Source organism: Cricetulus griseus, chromosome 3 (assembly GCF_003668045.3).
Source record: "Cricetulus griseus strain 17A/GY chromosome 3, alternate assembly CriGri-PICRH-1.0, whole genome shotgun sequence".
Taxonomy (NCBI): Eukaryota; Metazoa; Chordata; class Mammalia; order Rodentia; family Cricetidae; genus Cricetulus; species Cricetulus griseus.
Genome location: NC_048596.1, coordinates 89058455 through 89079830, shown reverse-complemented (window position 1 = coordinate 89079830; position 21376 = coordinate 89058455). Strand labels below are relative to the sequence as shown.

At 46.5% G+C, this 21376-nt stretch overlaps 1 protein-coding gene across 3 annotated transcripts in view; it reads right to left on the bottom strand.

Moving 5' to 3' along the window:
* Positions 1 to 21376, bottom strand: part of Galnt18 (polypeptide N-acetylgalactosaminyltransferase 18) — a 309335-nt gene that overhangs the window by 130983 nt on the left and 156976 nt on the right. For all 3 annotated transcript variants that reach the window (XM_035441322.1, XM_035441323.1, XM_035441324.1), the window contains exon 3: positions 8730 to 8896. In XM_035441322.1, coding sequence (XP_035297213.1) covers positions 8730 to 8896 — 167 coding nt within the window. The remainder of the gene's footprint in view (positions 1 to 8729; positions 8897 to 21376) is intronic.

Here is a 21376-nt window from a genome sequence, read left to right as displayed (position 1 = left end):
AAAGCTTCTTCTGGTTTTATAGCCTGGAATGAGTATCTCTTGTGTAGGCCAGCATCTTTGAAACATTAAACAATGGTTAGGCAGGCTCTGAGCCAAAGGATGATGGGAATTTTTCAAGAAAGCAGGGAACCTAGTAGCTGACAGCAAGGAGCCCAGGAACAAGGGTTCTACTTCATCATTACATGATGACTGTCTTACAGGACATGGAAAGTGACAGTGACTCACAGTTCTGCAATCACTTGTCATTCATCTGGATTTGAAGATGTCTCTAGGTAGTGATAGTTAGTAAAAGGCAGGGGAGAGGGCTCAATCCACTTGTACACCACCGATTACGTGTGCATACATGCTCACTACTGCACGACTGTGTGTACACAGGGCCTCATCCACACAAAAGCATTCACACAGATACACACATATATGCATAAGCATGCCCAGTCATGCACACGAGTACATATGCATATATACACAAACATAGTTACACACACTGCACACAAACACACAGAAGCACCAGAAACACATACACACACCCACCCATGTTTTCCTGATTTAAAGATTAGAATATTATCCATGATTGATTAGTCTTCAATCAACTCTCGGGTCTCAAAGCATCTGTGCCACATGTCTCTCCTTACTGAGTCCCAGGAAAATTCCAGTGGAGAAAACAGCCCATCCTGCTCATGTTCCTATTTCTCCCATTTCACTGGTCCCACTGCCCAGCTTTGCTCTCTCCAGAGGGTATGGAGTTAAAGAATGAGAACAGAAGTCAAATGAGTCTTTTGGAGTCAGCACACTATGCAGCATGGGAGGTAGCCTGTCCACTGGTCAAGGCCATAGGCTCTGAAGCCATGGGTTCCACTCTCACCTCTGTGTGACTTTGGAAAAGTTGGTTTGCCTCTCTGTTCCCATTTTCTTGTTATATAAAGTCACACTGATGGTGGCTTTTAGCACTCTCATGAGGCATGATTAATTTATGGGATACCCTTAGAATGGCACTGGTACAGAGAGGTGATCAATGAGCTAGAGGAAGGACTCAGTCTTCCTCGGGGCTACTGGCGGTCACTCTAGCTAAGGACTGGGACGGACAAGCAGTTCTGGGCTCAGGGAGCAGTTGGATAGAAACTAGACACCCAGAGACCAACCTGAGAACCATTCCTGGCCAAGCCTGCCTGCTGCTTTCCAGTAGATCAGATCCTGGACTCTAAGCATCCTGTACCTAGGAGGGGACTGAAGTCCTAGACCCTGTTGGAGCTTCAGAGCACGAGCCCACCATTTCAGGTATGCACTTTGGCTCAGGTCTATCCACTTTCCTCTCCCAGGAAGTACTGGAAAGCTTGGCTGTCCAAGGATAACTAGATAACATGTCATCAAATCCTCCAGCAGCATGACAGAAAGAAAAACCAAGGCCAAATGGATTGGGTTCCTTTATCCATCCTTCTTGGTTGTATGGCCATGGGCCCTGCCCACCCTTGTTTTTCTGTTAACCTCTGAAACTTATCTTCATTGCCTCTGTCTATCCTGGAAGATTTGTAGCTACTCTTTTATCTGCAAAACTGACCAAGTAATTACCACAAGCTACAAAGCTCCTAAGATGACCAGTGCTGGGTGACTCTTAGCTTGCCTGTCTTGACTCATCTGTTGCTAAATGTCATTCTGCCATTCATGCACAGCATAGTGGGAGGGACTTGGGAACACTGAGACACTCCCTCATCCAGCCTACTGTGTGGGTGCAAAATGAAGGACAGCTTTCTGGAAGCAAAATGGTTTACTTTTGATTACTCAGTCTTGGAACCAAGTAAAGTGGTAAGGGGTCTCTCATTTCCACAAGGTAGCTACACTGTTCATATGTCCAAGCGCTGAAACCCGGCCTGGGGTTGTCTAGATGTGGGCTACATGTTCACACACAATAAAGACAGGAGAACTACAGTTGGGACTGAGCAAGAAGACAACCTGTGGAAGGAGAAAGGGGCTTCAGCTGAGGTGAGAAGCAAGAGATCCAGCCTGGTTCTGCCATATAGACAGGGCCATTGCCAGGCTTCTTCTGCCTTCTCTAGTCTGATCTCCTCCCAGGAGCCAGTGTGATGGTTCCTCTTCATTGTCAACTTGGCTGGATTTAAAATCATCATGGAGGTACTCTGAGTGTGTCTATGAGGGTAATTTTATAAAGGTTTAACAGAGGAGGGCAGACCCACCTAGAATGTGGGTGGTACCATCTCCTGGGCTGGGTCCTCGGTTTTAAAAAAATGGAATATATAAGTTGAGAATTAAACTTCCATCTCTCTCTGCTTCCAGGGCACAGATGCAGTGTGACCCGCTGCCTCATGTTGCCATCGTGCCTCCTTACATGACAGGCTGCTATCAAACTATGAGCCAGAGGAAACTCTCCCTTTCTTAAAGTGACCTAAAGGTATCCTATCACAGCAACTTGGAAATTCACTAAGGGATTCAGCTAAAGTTGATGGACTGAGTTTGAGTTTGCAGGCTCCTGGTGGTCTGTCTGTCACTATGACACCAAGGGACAGCTCCGTCCTACTGGTCACTTACATCCTACCTAGTTCTATGTCATCTCCTGGTAGCAAATATGAAAGACTTTATGTGAGCAAGGGTGATCACAGCCTGGGAGAGAGGGACAGGATCATTAAAGCCCTTGAGGCCAGGACATGCTGAAGCCACCATTCTCCGGTCAGAAAGCAGAAGTACACAGCAAGTGCTGAGGAGGGATGGAGGCTGAGCAAGTGTCTGCCAGATCAAGAGCAGACCAACGCCTCCAGGGAATGGGATTCTTAAAAGAGGAGTTGGCATTACTATTCCTTTGATGTGCTTAATAACAAAATAAAGATTAACTTTGAAATTTAAGTGGCAGGAAAGAAGGGCATATTATTTTTTTATATTTATCAAAGGAGGATCTGAATTCATAAATGGGACAAACAGAGTACATGGAAAGAAGCCCATTGTTTTGTTTGTTGGAAGTGGAGGTATGGCAAGCTGTGGGACAGGGTGCTGGCTGAACGGCTGGAGAGGGGACCTGAAAGAGTGACTTTCACGCAGAACCTGCCTCTGAACCTGGCATTGGGATACTATGAGGCATGAATAAGCTCAAAGTGCTCAGTCATGTGATTTGAAAACCTGTTGAGGGAACCAATGAGTGAATGTGTAAAGAAAATCAAAAGCAGAGATAACACTATTGGACGAAAACTCAGGGGAGGTCCCCTTCCTTTGGAAGCCCAAGGCAACCTCCCAGCCACAGATGAAAACACTGACCCACTGCAATTCATTGCAAAGCCCAGGAGGTTCAGAGCCGGTTCCCATCATTTTCTTGAGATAATGGGAGGCACCAGGGGCCTAGAAATGTGGCTGTAGAGTTGAGCCTTCAGGGTGTGGCTGATCAAGAGGATTACTTAAAGGAGATGGGTTACACTGACCAAAGCAGGGAGGCTTTTCGATTGGCTGGCTCTGAAGACGGGCACTGAGTTCAGGATAAGCTGGGCCATAGCAAGAAAAGGTCCCTTCCTGGTCTGCATATCTCTGGGTAGCAGCAAGGGGCTGGACCCCGGCCCTGGAGGGAAGCTGAGTCTGGCATAGCAGTCTTATCCACTGCAGCATGAATAGAAACAACAGTTGGGCATGGAGATGGAGGGCTTCCAGTGTACTGGAGTGCCACCATGCAGACTCCAGGCCTTGCCCAGATCTTTAGACCCCAGATTCACTCATCTTTTCATCAAAGTAATGTATGTTGAGTCCTTGCAAGTTCTAGGCACTAGTGCACATACAGGGGATACAGTTGAGACAAAGATGCTTTATCTTTCTGGAGTTTTCACATGGGGCAGAGGTGTGTGTGTGTGTGTGTGTGTGTGTGTGTGTGTGTGTGTGTGTGTGTACATGCTCGTGCGTGCAATCGTGTACAAATAAATTAGTGAGAAGAAGCAGTTAACTTCAATCCACCAGAGGGCATTAGGTGCTACAGAGGGGAAGAAGCCAGGGAGGGTGCAGAGTGACAGTGACACAGGGACAAGGACTTTCATTTAAACAGGTCACTGACAGCCCAAGTAAAGGCTTGAGAGAAGCCCTAAAGAGGCAATAGGGGAAAGTATGAGGTGGGGGTAAGAGCGTGTCAGCATGTTTTAATGTCCTGAGGCGGGATGGTGCCTGGCATAAATCTCAATATTGTTAATCACAAGTGACAGTGACATTGGGACTGCTTACAAGGGAGGGGCAGCATCCTAAGTAGAAGCCAGTCTCTGGGAAAGGCAGGATTGGTGGAGGAAGTAGCTGGGGGGGGGCAGTTGAGAAGATGAACTGAGGCTCCTTTACAGGACCACTGGCAGAGCCTTGGACCTGGCCTCTGAGGGAGCTAACAGTGGAGAGGCTTGGATGAAAGCATGGCTGGGCTCCCTTTCTTTGTTTGAGGAAGCCCAGGCTGCAGCAGAGAAGGTGGGTAGAGAAAGTACCAATTTACACAGAGACTCTGGAGAAGCTGGGGAGGAGGGCTCTGTGAGGAAGCCATTCACATGGCTCTGCACTGCTTAATTTAGAATCTAAGAAGCCCAAATTCTTCCACCATTCCTTATCTCATCCAAGACTCTGAACAATCCCAGAGGTAGGAATTAAACATCTCAATTTTACAGATAAGGAGAACGGGGTTCATACAGGTTAAGAACACACTGGTGGGAGACTCTATGGAGAGCTGGAACTACAAAGCTGGCTGGCCGAGCGTGCAGCCCTGAGCTTTCCCATCATGGTGAGTTGCCTTTACACAGTGACTGAGGCTGTCTGTCACCTCCACCAGCTGTGCCATGTCATTATTGCCTCTTCAACCAGCCCCCTAGTACTCTTAGCACTCTGCCACCTACATAGAACTTTTGTTTCCTTTGCCCCTTGCTGTCCTCAGGGGCTCTGTCAGACAACAGGGCAAGGAGTGGATGAAGGTCCCCCACAGGGCACCCAAGAAAACCAAAACTAAGAAGTGACCAAAAGGGACCTTCCTCCTTCTTCCAGGCTTTGTATTAAAGACTTGATGATAGGTCAGACTCCTGCAATGTTTATGGAGCTGAACTGAGTCCACCTGATGAACTTGTGACAGTCCCTGCATGAGTGACAAAATGCCTGACAGGAGCAGCTCCCCAGACAGAGGCTGCTCAGGGTAAAGACATAGCCACTGGGTCAGGCTGAGCCACTAGGAAGTGACCTTAGACCAGGTGTGTACCATCAGAGTGTATCTCCATTTTCTACCTTCAGCTAGCCAGGACCATCTATCTCTCTGCTGCTGAACACCTTCCTGTCCCATTCCACACTAGAGTGTCTTAGACCCCCCTGCTTGCCACAGGATGCTAGGACTGAGCCTACCACTGTGCATGCCTTCAATTGCCTCTGCAGCCCCCAGCTGTCTCTCCATTCATCCTCTGTACCTCTGAACTGGGGGGCAGATAAACCCTTACTTCTCTTTGGCATCTTCACCCCAGATCCATCTTCTGCTTCTACAGAGCCTCTGTTCAGTGCTTCTGATGCTAGAGACTCAGGTACCCCCTATTCAGATCCACTTAATCACTACAGAAATGGCCTGGACTCCAGCTCCCAAGTTCACCAAAGTGCTTTTGATATGCACTCGGGACCTTGAGAACAGCCTGCCTCTAAAGAAGAGAGAACAGAACAAAATACAATAGAATTGAATACCATAGCACAGAATACAATGGGAAATGGCAGAATGCTTTGTGCATTGTAAGGGTAGGTATTGTTTCTTAGAAGTTCTGCTTCAATCAGGTACAGGGGCATGAGTAGGCGTGTTATCCTGGGTCAGATGGAAACTTCTTGCTGTAGAAGATGATGATGCTATAAATTTTATTTGGGGGGGAAAAACTGCTCTAGCTCCTTGACTTAGCTGGTGATCTTCCTTTGGAGTCAAATCCCTCATGGTCAATCCTTACTCCCTGCGTTCCCCTCTGCATCTGGCTTCTCATCCCCAGCCCCAGCCTGTGTGACTGCTATTTACCAAGGCTTTCAGAGCCACATATTCCATACCAAAGGGCTTCTTCTCAGACTCCTTATCCACCTGCCTGGAGAAATGACTGGCTTTTGATTCCCACAGTTCCTATTCTGCTACCACCACTTTCACTGCCACCCTCTCCCTCCTGGTCTTGGCTCTCTCACCTTCAACCCCTCCTTAAGCTTCTGGGCTCTTCTTGCCACCCTTTTCTTCAGACGCCCTGTCTCCCCACTCGGGGCTTCTTTACTCAACATGTGAGACTCAGGTCTCCTGGCATCTGTGCAGTTCACTGTTTGCTGGTCTTCTGGGAAGGGAGAGGACTGGGGTGGGGACAACACTAACAGGTTCAGTTCACTTCACATCACACAGGAAGTTACTGAGATTTAGCAGAGAGAGAGTCCCTCTGACTCTCCTCCTCTGCAGGGAGCATCTTAGAATCCACAGCTTCTCACTTCAGCCTGAGAGTCCTCCCCTTCACAGTGGACAGTGACACTTAATGTGCGCTGAGTGAAGGCATATCTGGTCCATTCATCCAGGCTGTCAGTCAGAGCCATGGATTGTTAAGGATGCTTTAAAAACAGCAATTTCCAGACTCTGCTTCGAATTTAATGAGGTAGAATCTCATGGGATGGCTTTTGGGTGGTTTTAAAATTTATTATTATTATTATTATTATTATTATTATTATTATTATTATTATTATTATTATTTTGAGATGACATCATTGTGTAGTCCTGGATGGCATAAAACTTGCTATGTAGATCAGTCTAGCCTTGAACACATAAATATCCACCTGCTTCTGTCTCTGGAGTGCTAGGATTACAGGCGTGCAACACCATATCTGGCTTAACATCATCTGCCGCTCCAGTCCACACAGCTTGTGCATATCTGCCCAATATGCAGGTGCTTACTTGGTTATGCACAGGGAGCTAGATGCAGCTTTATCACCTGTGCATCTGAGTGTAGCCATGCCTAAAGCCGAGTTACTTCATTATACCATTGCTGTCAAACTCCCTTTACAAATATGTTTATCTATGTATGGCATTCATGGGTAACCACAGCACACCACTCTGCTACCTCCATGTCCCAGGACAATGCCTACCATCCCTTAAATCACCTTGGCTTGAAACTTCAAGTCATTGGTGCCCTGCCCTCTTTTGTCCCCTCTGCCATGGTGGGTCCCACAATTTCTTCCTCTGTTATGTTTCTCAGGTTTATGTTTTGTTCTCAGTCCTCTTGGTCTTGGACTTCTGGTCTACCCTTCTGCAAGAGCCTCCTTACCTATGTCCCTTCTTCCAGAGGCCCCCTCCCAACCCAAGATCACAAAGCAGTCAAGCCTCTTCTTTGCTCAGTCCTCACCCCCCCCATTCCTCTTACCCAAACCATATGATGGTTACTCACATTGACAAAAGAAAGTCTACATTTTAAGAATTCACATAAATCCTCCATATCTGACTCACTCTCCTTATCTAAATTTCTTAGAATACAGCCCCAACATCCCTTTGCTTTCCACACAGATTAAAATCAAGCAGTATCTCTTCCTTTAGTCGGTGATGAAATGTATTAGAATGAGATTTGGGGGGGTCTATTATTTGGAAATGCCCTCACCTCTGGGACAGAGGTTTGGCCACCCCTCCCTTCCTCATGTGAGATGAGAGGTGGGGCACACAACTCTCTGGAGAAACCTTTCCACTGAATCTTAAGTGAGGGTGGGTACCAGTGGAGATGGAGCCTGGTTGATGCCTCCTTTCTTTGTGCTCATGGAACAATGAAGCAAGTGAATCAAGAGCATTCCCTTTGGAACCAAGCTCTTGACTCTCCTCACAGTTCTGCTCCTGTGGTCCTTACCTCATGATGAAAAAATGAAAAGGGAAATTCACTTATTGAGATGAAAGGCCATTTCAATTATCTGATATGTTTCAGCTTTAATTGATAACAAATCACAAATTGCCCACCTCATTACAGCAACTGATTCACCAGGAAATTTACAACCTACACCTGAGAAGGCTTGAAAGACAATGCAAGCTCTGGGACTTGTGATCCACTCACAATGGTTGGTTGTTTTTTGAGTCATGCATTTTCATAAGCATGTCCATAGATGCGGTTCTGCTGAGAGCACTGGTCTCTAAGCTGTCCGCACCTAATCATTATGTCCTGAGACTTCTGGGAACATATGAGAGTGGGAATCAGGAGATGTGGAACATGCACCAAGAGATAGAGGTAGCTGGAGAAAGAGACACTGAAGAGTTCAATAGAGAGTTTGCAGGCAAGCTTGAGCCTTTCTGGGGACAGAGCATGGAGATCAGAGGGGAACCGGTGATTCACAAAGATAGCTCAGCTAACTGCTTTCATTTGGTTCATGTCTATCAATAACCCTATCATCAGCACCATCCACACTCTTGCTGGAAAAACAGTAACTACAAACAATCATCCAAGTGGAGGTGAGCATCACCACCCATGAAAAGATGCTTCATAGGAAACAGTCACTGCGTGTGAGGTGGTGTAAATAAGCCCTTTCATCTCCTCATATTGCACTGGAATGCTAGGAAAGACAGTGGTCAGCCACTGAAGACTGGGCATCTCTGGGATGCACATGGACTTTCCAAGCAGTGACCATCATGAAATCTGTCTCTGAGGTTACACCCCTTGGGTGGAACTGCCATTGGGAACATTGAGAAATGAACACATAAAGCAGAAGACTCTCATCAGCCTTCAAAGGGCCAGGTGCTGGCCTGCAGGGAGATGGACACTCACCATTGCTGCTGTTGTCATCCACCAGGATGATCTCCTTGAGCAGGTGTGGTGGTGTGCGCTCCATGGCTGAGTGGATGGACCGCAGCAGCACCGAGAGTGCCTCATTGACGAAGATGAACACGATGCTCACCTCTGGCAGGCTGTCAGGAAATGAGAGGTTTCGGCACCTGGAAAGAAGAATGACGGAACTCTTGGACCTGCTGGTGACACCACTGTAATCACACCAGGTATGGGCCCACCCCCAAATTCCTTCAGTTTTTCTAATGGGCACAGGAGTCTAAGTTCTTTGCAAGGTCTCATCTCTGGTATGCTGAAGATGGGCCTTGAACAGCATAAGTCTCCATTTACTGAAAGCTTGGTCCACAAATGCACAAGAATGGGTTGGTGGCCATGCCAGCTGCACAGCAGGACCTAAGCACCTAGTGCAGGGCTTCTTAAGACTTCTTACAACCATAACCCCTTTTTACCCAGGAAATTCTTAAGTAGCACTGAGTATATAGGTACCTAAAATAATCATAAATAAATATTTTAAAACCAAATTCCCTGGTATACATGTGAACTTACCATTTATTAAAGATAAAAGAAAATTAATATATGAGGGATCTCCATATGCTTGTCATTTCAGCACAGCATAGTCCAAAGGCACACTAAACTTACATGTAAATGGTGGTGGATGGGATATATGAGCAGTTCTGCTATCTAATTAAACTATTGTGTTTCTATGGGAGTTGAAAACTTTGCATGGTCAGTAAAAATACTGCAACTTAGATCACACAGCAATCTTGAACCGAATCCTCTGTTTCAGGGAGCACCCATCAGTGCCATGTGGCCTAGGTGTATACACAGTGCAAAGTGCATGTGTTGAGTGTTCAGAACCAAGGATGCAGTGAAGATGTGAGACATAGCATAGGTGAGTGATTCTAGAAACTTCTTGGATTCATCCGGAGTTTGACTTTTTAACTAAGCTTTGCTCTCTGTGCATTCAGAACTCTTTCACTCTTTTCAGACCTTTTACAATTCCCACATTAAATTAAGTGACCCTATACGGATTCACAAGCTGTAGGGTAAGAAGTGATTAGTGTAGCATGTGTCCAATGAGTGGTTCTCTCAGAACATTTGCTGGAAGAATGCTCAGCATTTCTAAACCAACAGGATGGAGATTCAGCCAAAGGGAAGTCTTAGTATTTCTAAAGGCAGGGAGGTCAGACTGTAGATGACCAACTTTAGGGGATAAGAGACTCCACCCACAGGCATGTTTCTGTTAAGCCCACTCTTCCTTACTCCAGAGAGTGGTCTCCATATCCTGTTCATCAGGACCCAAAGGGAAGTAAAAATCAGAGTCCCAACACTGAGACACAGAAGGACCAAGCCTATTGTCACTCATAGCTGAGAGGTCCCTACTAATGGGTGCAGTGGAAGCTTGCTGTCATTCCAACTCTGGTCTTCTAACATCTGCACCAAATCCCTCCCTGAGGAAGAGCTGCCACACAAAAAGAGCTGTCCCAACTGGCCACTTCCCAGCCTCCTGAAGCCATTGCGGGGTTGGGGGGCTCTTTCTTGACCAGAGGCACACTCACAGAGGTGGCTTGTCTTTCTGCATGGGAAGAACAGCAAGCAACCATGCAATCAGAACCCACAAGAGGCCACACAACAAGAAGAGCACACTTCCCAGGGGTAATTCTTTCCACCAAAAGCATAGCCTTCATGGGCAGGAACCCCTGCTGGTGGCCTGCCCTCACTTAAATGAAAAGCTCTCCCAGAAGGTCCTAAGCCTCAACTTCAAGATTGCTGAAAGAGAGAGCCCCAGGATTGGGGAAGAATCTACCTACACCCACCACCTGGCACCAAAGGCTCCAGGGGTTTAGGGCTGGTGGCCATGTTGCATTGTTCTAAAGTGGGGGTGCAGTCAAGTTAGAACATGAGGTAATGAGCGTAAGAGAGCAGTGCTCCTGCTTGCTGTAATTAAAGTGCTGCAGGATAGGAATGGGCCTGCTCTTCTTAATGAGGAAGGCTGCAGGATAACCAGACTGAGCAATTTGGAGAAATCACCATGGGGCCCCAGCCTGCTTAAGAGCAGGAGATTAATAAACGAAAATCACTGTCTCTATGGTTACCAGAAATTTACAGAAACTTCTCCCATTCTATTTCCAGCTCTCCTTCTCTCTCACCAAAGGGAGGTGGGGGAGGGAAAGGAGTTGAGCCTTTTCCTAAATCTACTTCACACTTGCAATTTTAATGCAGCCATCAAGTTAACAGACTGGCATAGCACACTTTAATTCTTGTACTTAATGGAATAACTATGTATTGAGCGTCATATACCTGGTAGGGATGATGATAGGCACTGGGGCACAATGGGACTCAGACAAAATCCTTGTCCTCGTAGGGCTTATGCTTTGACAGGAGAAATGGGTGAACATGGAAGCAAGTGTTCAGATGAAAAGTAGCACAGGGCACAAGCACAGCATGATGTCTGGACAGCTGTTCCAGGGAATGGTCAAGGAGCCCTCTAAAAAGAGGAGAGATTTGACCAGACTTTTAAACAGTGTGTAAGAATGGGCCAGGTCAAGATCTTACAGGGCCACAGGGACAGTGCTGTGGCTAGAGAAGAGACAAGCAGCCTGCCTAACCACAGTGAAGGTAGGAACTTCTTCAGCTCATCAGACCCTTCCCAAAGATACTTTTTTCTTTTGTTATTGTGAATGCAATTTTAATAACATCAATGACGTATGTGGAAGATGGTCAAATAGTTCTGTTGGCTAGAACTTATTTATGATAGGCAGCCAAGGCCAGACATCCAGGCCTTCCCTGAGCATGGAAACAGGAGAATACTAACATATGCATTATTTGCTAAGTTCATGTTAAAAGCAGTGCCACATGGGCCTGGAAAGATGGCTCTGTGGTTAAGAGTACCTGCTACTCTTCCAGAGGACCTGCGTTCAATTCTCAAAGTTTATATCAGGCCAGAAATTCTGGCCTCTTCAGACATTTGAACATATATGTCACATGCACACACACACACACACACACACACACACACACACACACGTGTGCACGCGAGAGAAAGAGAGAGAGAGAGAGAGAGAGAGAGAGAAAGCTTAAAAGTGATACCACGCACCATCAAGTAACACATTGGTTTTTAATCTTTTTAAGTACAGTGGACAGTTCCCAATGAGGTCACTGCATGATCCAAGCTCTCACTTCTGCCTTTTCAGGTTGTTTTCCAGAGGCAGAGTTAACTGACTTCCCCCAGTCTCTTCCCTTATTTCTGAACAGAACTATCTAGACTCCCCCTTCCAAGAAGACTCATTTAAATTTCCCCATTGACAGCCATGATGGCCCCTGTACGTCAGCCTCCTTGGTCATTCTCCAAGCACAATCAAAATGTTTCAGTTGTTTTACAACTAAAACCCCAAATGATCACCATTTTCAAAAGACTTTCAAACCCTTTCAAAGACAAAAAAAGAACCCCTAATGTGTCATCATGTCATAGTCACACTCATTTATAATCTCTCCCTTAACTCCAATGAATGTAGCTCCATGAGAGTAAGGATTGTTTTTCAACTTTGCTACCCTGCCATCTTCAACAAGGACTCAGACATAGTAGGTGGTCAGTTAGCGTTTGGGCATCAAATAAAGCACAAATAGACACATTTACTTTCTGTGTAGCCTGTACCTTATCTGCACACTACAGATGTCTTGGATGCCAGGCCCTCCCTCCTCCAGCAGACTCTAGTTCAGCTGTATTTCCTTTCCCTGCATCTATGGCCCCAACTCTTCAGTCTTCAGTCTTCATTAAGAGATCAAATGCCCTAACCTTTTTGAAGCCTTCTTTTCCCCTTTTACTTGGAACCTGATCATGGTGGGTGTCTCATAATGCAAGGTCCCTTCTTCCTTCCCCACTTCAGTTTTTCCACACCTACCTGAAAGAGAGTCTAGGTGAAGCGAGGGGTGGGAAGTGCTACCAGTCAAAGCAGTCATTGTTAGTGCAGCAGAGATGGAGGCACCTGGGCACCCTACTCATGGCTCTGCCTGCCATGTTGCATGATCTTCCACAAGCCTCTTATCTTTCTCATGTTTTCACCATAGGAAGGCAAGATCTCCCAAAAGTCTTTTGCTAAGCAAACTTGAGGCTCTTTCATCTTACATGCAGTCAACAGAACACACTTGGCTGAATAAATGACCTGTATGGTCTGTTTTTGTCCCAAGCAGTACCTTGTCACCACCAACCATTGCAAGGGACATCCCTTGCCATCACAGCAACTAGACCAGGTTGTTTGTCTGGATTTTTCTCAGTATCAGAACAATGACTGCTTCACACAAGTTAAAATGGCTGGCCACCCTGTCCCTGAACCATGAGTTTCTTGAGGCCCAAGAATGGCTTTGCTCATAGCCTCTTACCACTGCCCACCATGGTGCCTGGAAAACAGTAGACATTCTGCTGATCTGTTGAATAAGTTTCCTTCCAAATCCTCCCCAACCCCACCTGCCACATACATATAGCTATGGTTCCAATCTTTCTACTCAACATTGAAGCAGGGCTTGAGCTGCTGAGGGAAGGAAACCAAAAGAGAAAAGAAAAACCACATCAGTCAAAATGTACATGTATTTGCTTGTGACAGCCCTCACTGTCACTTCAGGATGTTGTACATGGGACAGATGTCTGCTTCTGGGGTCCTGCTACAGAAACACACTTCCAGAAATGCCACAGAGGAAGACTAGGCTTGATTCAAGTTCTGTGTGCCTGCCCTAGACTCAGCTGGCTTCTCCTGTCAGTCCAGCAGTCACCTTGTAGCCTTTACTCTCATATGCACACTGCTGAGAGGATCTGATCTTACAGTTTGACTGTGAAGTGTCCCCCACATGTTCATGTGTTGAATGCTTGGCCCCTGGCTGGCAGAGCATTGGGGGGAGGTATGGCTTTCAGGGTTATACTCGATCCCCACTGTCTACCTTGTGCTCTGCTTCCTGTCCACCATGAGATGAATGTTGCTTCCTCCTCATGCTCCAGTTGCCCCAACCATGTGATGAAGTCTCTGAAAAATGAGCTAAAACAAATGCATTTTCTTTTGGGTCATTTTTGTTAGGTAGTTTGGTCATGTGCAAAAGTAATGAGCACATCTAGCACTTGCCTCCTCTAGGTTATAATCACCATACCTTCTGGTCCGTATCTTCCCATTTAAGATGCTTTCACAGAGTGTTAGTCAGCTTGCCACTGCTGTCCCAGACACCTGAGAGAGGTGAAGGTGAAGGGAGGAAAGGTACACTTTTGCTTCATGGTTCCTGAGTTAGCCTGTGGTCATTTGTCCCTGTTGCTGTCACAGCAGTGTACTGTGGGTAGAGGAAAGCTGTTTACCTCAGGGTGGACAGGAAGGAAAGATCAACAAGGTTCTCTCCCAACATCTCCTTCAAAGATGTACTGCCAATCACCCAGCTTCCTTCTTCTAGGTCCTACCCTCCTGGGAGTTTTACTACCTTCCAATAGCATCATGGGCTTGTCATGAAACCTTCAACACATGGGTCTCTGAGGACATGCTATGCACAAACTATGGATCAGAGCCACCCTCACACCCACCTGATAGCTGTCTCTGCTCTCCCCACTCTGTGCTCACTTCTTTTGTGAAGGGCATGAGGATTGCAATGCAAAGACACTACATGGATGTCACCAACCTGTCCTTATTTAAGGACACTTAGCTGTGTAACACCAGCCTTGACTCATTTTAGTAGAGGCACTTTCCCCTATAAAATTAAGCTATAAAAGTTACCTTTTTTATTTTCACTCTTGCTCAGTCAAGCTGTTCTCTACTAGAAATAAAAACAAGGTGTAGCTGAGTGGGGGTGTCAGGACTGTCTAATAAGCTGAATTGATGGTCCCGATAAACTCCACTCCATTGATCTCCACACACAAAAAAGAGATGCAGGGACAAGAAACAAGACAACTTATGGAGCCTCTCTGAAGATTTACCCCCAGATTGTTTTTAGTCATCTCCAAGACTAATTTCTATCAAGATTTGGGTGTCATTATCTATGAGAGGAATGGAAGCAGTAGACCCCTGTATAAGACCATGCCCAGTTCTTGGCCATCAAATGAGGAAATAAATCCCCATGCCCTGCAGCTGGGCAGTTCCATGTTGGATTGGCAGTCTCTGTCCTTTCATTGACCTCAACAAACAGACAAGATTGGTGTCCATAAGATGATTCACGGGGCAGTTTGACCTGCCAGGTAGGAGGATGGAGCACACCACTTCTAGAATGAGGTCAAAGGAGATGCCAATGCACTTTGGGGTCAGAACTTCTCTGTGCCAGAGTTCTGAGAATGTAGCAAAGAGTCCTGCCTGAGCAAAGAAAGTGAAAAGATGACAATCAGGGGTAGAGAGAGGTTGTCCTGGCCATTCTTCCCAAACTTCTCCCAGGGACATGCTCCACTCTCAGCTATAGTCAGAATATGGTGTTGAGCTGAATTGTTAGTCATCAAGAGCATAAACCCAGGGAGAGCTGTAGCCCTCAAGACCAGCAAGCAACACATATTGTCCCTCCAGGGCTTCCGTTGTCCCCCCAGGGCTCCTGTTGTCCCTCTAGGTCTCCTTTTGGTCCTAGATGCTGGTGTTCCTATACCATACACTTTCCTCCATGTGCCCACATAACATGCATGGTACCTGTAACCTCACTTTGGCATCCTTCTAGCTTACGATATTTCCAGATTATAGTGACACTCACACCTGCTGGCTTCCAGGATATCGGATTCAAGGAGACCCAAGGATGAGGCAATGTGACAATTCTCACTGGCATAAGAAAAGTCAAGACTGTCCCTCCTTCTGGCCAGCATATCCCATCTTCACAACCTTCGGAGCCAAGGGACTCCTGTACTTTCTTCCACTTTTTCCCAAATGCCACACAGAATCCCTGGGAGTAAGAGTAGCAGCAAGCATTTCCTTTATGCCACACGGCATGCTTTTGTTCTTTTCTATTGTTTTCTTGCTCCCAACAACTACCATACCTTTCAGCATTTTCATCCCTGCTGCACAGATGAAGGGAATGCAGTTGAGGAGGGAATTTATCCTCTGGGGCTTAATTAAGTCTGGGCTCATCTGACTGCTAAGCCCTGCTGCATGATGATGCCCACCTTGCTTTCTATGCCTCTAGAGGTGTGCCCAGGGAGACAGGTGTTGTGTTAGTGGCATCAATGAAGCCTACTGGGAGGCCTTGCTCCTAGGCTGCTAATTCTGCATGAGGACTGGAAAGGGGATTTTTTTTTTTTGTCTGGCTGGAAGGTTCAGGCCAATGTGTTGAAGCCTGCTGGGCATGGAAGCTCGAGATTTTCTCCAGTTACATTACTTCCTTTGAAAGAAGCAGTCCCAGGGATACCTGTGTAAAGGTTCAGTGTCATCTGCCCAGCATGCATCTTTGCCAGTGATTGAGTCTGAAGCCTCATTTTGACTTATATGGCAGCCTATTGTATGACTTTTCCCAGGAGGATGTGAACAGATGTCTAGTCACCCAAATAAGGCACCAATGACAAACCACGGAAACAATTCTGTTCCAGTCTACCTTAGAGTTTTTTAAGACTTTCTTATGGGTGCCTTGAATTTGAGATACTCTAAGGGGGCAGAAACATAAGTCCAGGGCAGGAAGCAGAACACTGACAGTGAGCAACTGTTGACATGAACATGAACCATTGGGAGAGATGTAGCAGAAATGGAATAAAGAGGTAACCTCAAGCCACATGTCCCACCTCCATGGTCTGTTGCTGGTTTCTGAACGTGAAGGCATGGGTTGGCACCATCTGCAAAAATCCGCAATTCACATACACAGAAAGGCTCACTCCATTTCCTGTTGAAATCATTCGAGACCCATGATGCCCTGGTTTTTGTTTTCATTTTGTTGTTGTTGCTTGCTTTCATGCCACCGTATGCTACTGCAATGCATATCTATATGTGATTATGGCAGGTTGTCAGATGTAAGCTACATGAAATCCAGACTTGTGTGCACCCCATGAATTCACAGCACCTGGCTCAATGTTCAGCAAGGCGATTCTCAGAAAGCACAGTGTGCCTGGTGACTGACTGACTCCTGGAGGAAGACTCAAACACATGAGCAGGAGAACACATCTGGCCATGAGCACTGTACTGGTGGGAACTCTATCAAGACAGGACAAGGATGGAGTCAGCTTACATAATCCTCCTTTTTGGAAACAAAATTCCATGTCCAACAAGAGGATAATGGAGCCAGGATGGGGCACTTGGAATAGACAGGGTTTCAGAGATTGGTCCAGATGTTGGTACCTGAGATCTTGGAGTTCCAGCCATCTGCACAAGTGAGGAATGGTCCAGGCCTGATCTAGAAACAAAATGTAGCTTGGGAATTACTAAGGAGTGAGCTGCTGAACACACGTGATCATCGACACTCAGCTTCTCCCAGAGGCAGAAGTTTAATGAAAATCCTTTCCGGTGATTTTTATCAATGTAGAGAAAGGATTTGCCATGCAGATAAGAGATAAAGAGGAGTGCCATGAGTTACAGTGGAAACAATACCCGGAAGCAGGGAGCTCGTTTGTTCCCTGAAAATCTGAGCCATTTGGAGAATGCGGATGTAAAATGAGTAGTTGCTCAGACAGCAAAAGTCAGCAGGTTCTGGTGGAAAAGTTGCATTAGGTGGCTCTGATTGGTAGGTCTGTGGGTGAGCATGCCATATTTTGACAAGTAAGGCTGAGGAATATGAGGCAGAGCAGATAGGTTGGGGCAGGAAAAGTGGAAACTCTAGATCTGTTGGAATAGCAAATGCAGGTCTCCTAGACCTACCTGAGCGAGGCAAAGTGAGCCTCCTAGATCTGCTAGGGATAGGAGAATGGATGTCTTCTAGAACTACAGGTGCAGGGAAAGGTGAGTGAGCCCCTAGATCCTCAGGGACGGGAGAAGATGGGTCCTCTATATCTGCAGGGGAAGGTGGGTCCTGTAGATCTTTCATAGTAGAAGAGGTATCACCTAGATTTGCTGGAGCAGAACGGGGTATACCTAGATCTGTGAGGAAAGGAAGATATATATATATATATATATATATATATATATATATATATATATATATATATGTAGAAGAAAGCAGGTCCCCTATATCTACCAGGACAAAGGAAGGCAGGGTCCCTAGATCTGTCACAGGAGACCAGTTGGCAAGGAGAACAAGGTCTCTTTGCTGTCCAGCCAGATCCAGCTTGTGCTCAACCTTTGATCCACAGGCCTCTGGGGATGAGGAGGAAGCTTTCCCTGGGGACTACAGTGTGTTGTTTCCCAGAGTGCCTATTTGCTATCATCTGCTGCCAGAGCAATTCTCTGCCCCATGTCCCTTGTCCACACCATGGAACTCCAGGTGGCCAAGTTAATACCATATAGTTTCTTCTCTGCCTCTGGCATATTAAGTCAACTCTTAAACCATGGACCCAGATAACAAGAGCAACTGCATGCAGGGAAGTGTGCCCCAGACACCAAATATATTACAGTCTTTGTCTAGCTCTCTCTAATGAGCAGATTTCTATCTGTACACAAAAAATAGAAAGGCTAGGTAACTTACTAGAGGTCACCCAAATTTCAACCAAGAGACCTGGCTTTGGAGCCCTAAGAAGCAAATCTAACTACTAATATATAACCTACACAGAAATATTACCTGCCATGTAACCCACAGGATGGCCCCTAAATTGCCCACTTCCTCTATGTCCCTTACAATCAATTTCAAAGATAAGGTCCAAACAGCAAAGGAGAATAACACTGTTGCCTCCATCTTGTAAGATATTATAAAAAAGTTAAAGATTACTGCTTCTTCAAGAACAACTAATCATAGTCTTGGCTCACAATGAGCTTAACATTAGGGAGAGATAGAAGTATGTTCCCAGAGTGCTTTGATTAAAGAGTGATCTCCCAGTCATGTTTGCACTGTGAGCAATTCCAATGTGGGCAGCACAGTCCTTACAAGGAGTGTTTATTTTACCTCTTGTCCTGTATCTGTCTTTCACAGACTTCTGCTTTTCCAGAGCTAAGATCCCAAGTCAAAGTCGCTCCCCTGGGCAGGGTCAGGGAAGAGACAAGGTGGTTTCCTGGAGTCCTGAGAACCCATAAAGACACCACCTCTGCCAGAGTACCTGTGAGAATCTGAGCAGGGTGTGTGTGTGTGTGTGTGTGTGTGTGTGTGTGTGTGTGTGTGTGCAGAGACCAGACGTCATTGGGGTAGGGGGAACTCAGTCTCTAACCACATTGTTTGTGAGACAGGCTATCCTAGTTCTACTTCTGTTGCTCTAACAAAGTACCCTGAATATAAGAAACAAAGGGAAGAATGGGTTTACTTGGTTGATGATTCCAAATTACAGTCCATCATTTCAGGGAAGTTAAGGCAGGAACTGAAGTAGCTAGTCACTTCACACCACCAGCCAAGAGTGAAGAGAGGATAAAGCATACTTGCTTGCTTGCTTTCATCTGTCTCATATAGTTTAGGACTCTGTGCTTAAGGAAAGGAACTGGCCACAATGGGCTGGGTCTTCCTTCATTAACTAACAATCAAGACAATTCCCCAGGGACCAACCTGGCCTACATAACTCCTCAACTGAAACTCTCTTCTCAGGTAATTCTAGCTTGTGCCAAGTTGACTGTTAAAAATAACACAGGGTCTCTCACTTCTTCTGCATGCAATTCAAGGAACCCACCTGTCTCCACCTCCCCAATGCTAGGATTTCAAGCACACACCATCACAGCAGGCTTTCTGGTGTGGGCTCTGGGGATAGGACTCAGGTCCTCATGCACCTTACTGATTTAGACTCTCCCTAGCCCAAAGGTTTCTGAGCCCGGCAAGGGTTCAACAATCTCCCATCTAACAGAATGGTAACAACTGCTTGAATGAGGCGTGAGGATCAAGTTCAACATCAAGCTAAAGAGAGAGCATATGCATGGCCCTGGCACACAGCACAGGTACTAACTGCCATTTGTCAGCCTAAAGGCAGCAACACCAGCAATGCCATCCAGCTGTCCAGCCCCCACCCCAGTTCCCATTGTAGTGTCCTCATCCCCTGGGACCATTACATGCTTCCCAGGGTCCTAGTGTCTGACTCCTTCTCTGCTGCCATCTTGTCCCACTGCTCTCCTGACACTGGCACAGGTTTTCTCTCTGGCTCTGGATTTGGACACAAATGTGGGTCTGTCTCAGTTGCTCTCATTCAGGGTTGTAGAAAACAGATTTACCCTGTAAAGACCAGCTCCTGATGCCCTAACCCCAGTGCCTAACACACCTGCCAACCCAAGAATGGGTGTACCCTCATCCCTGGGAGGGAGGGACATGGACCTCAGGGGGCATTGGAGAGGAAGGACTCAGGAGTGTCTGAAGATTTGCCAGCAGGAGGCAGGAAGTAGCCACTGCCCAGGGCTCTGCCCTGAGCTGCCTTGGAGGCAGGCCATAGCGTTGGTTGCCATGACAACTGAAAGGCTTGGTGCTGGAAGCCTTTTACTCATACCCACAGCACCCTTCAGGGCAGGCACTTGCCCTTAGACTCCTCTATGGCTACTGTTTGGAAATAATAACTATTGTTGTGAGGAAAGAACAGGCGAGTCTGTTGCTGCAACACAAGGGAGCCAAGGGCAGGAATGTGACACCACCTGATCTGCTGTCACCCGGGGTAGCAGGTGCACCTGTCCTCACAGTTTCCAAGTGGCCACTGCCTCAATTCTTCATGGCCCTGCTTCCAAGCCACTCCCTTACTCATGTTTTTAGTGGCATCCCTAGCCTCACCTCCCTCCTTTCTACCCAGGGGCAAAGGATTCCCTGATCTCTTCTCAACTTCATTTTCTCAACATGTTGATATTTGACTCGTGTTCAATCAAACACACAGACATCCAATGTGCTGTCTGATGACTTCTGGTACATGTGTGTACCTCTCACTTACCCTTTTCTGGTTTTGCCCTGGGTTATTTTGGAGTTCGGTGGCAAAAACAAAGAGTTCAGACATTAAAGACAGGATAGGGCCCATATTGAAAACTTCACATCTGGCACCTATTTCAGTGCCCATGGGGGACAGAGTGACATTCAGCTAATCAGGAATGAGGTGCCTTCCCTTCAATCCTGAGGCACTGTCTCTTTCCAACTCAGAAAGGGAGCAAGGAGGCCACTGCCCATACCTCAAGCCTCACATGGCATATCCTTTGGTAATATGCGGTCTTCTTTGGTGGCTCACTAGTCAGATAGGTTCCTCAAGGGTCTGATGTAGTTTGATTTCTCTCGAGGCTACTGGAGATAAAGTCTCTCTTGAGAAATGAGGTAGAAAAAGCCTCTGCCCTTTCTGTCTCTCCTTCCTTCCTTCCAGGAGACAACAGCGGTAGAACAGGAAGGCTCTCTCTAGGTATTGCCTTTCAGGCCACCTCCCTGCCACAGAGACCAAGGAAGGCAAGGCATCCATGGGCTGTACAAGCTAGGCCCCCATCTTATTGGAAGCCACCAAAATGGTTCTTCTCCAAGGGATCCAGGAAATCATGAGCAAATTCTTCAAAAATCCACCTTGTCCTGCATTGGCTTCTGTCTGTACTCCCCCTCAGTGTGCTCCAGGAGCTTGGCCTGTCTTGTGCTCTGCTGGTGTCTGGTTAAATTAACTCCATGCTCAAGAAATGTTTATTGAATGAAGAAAT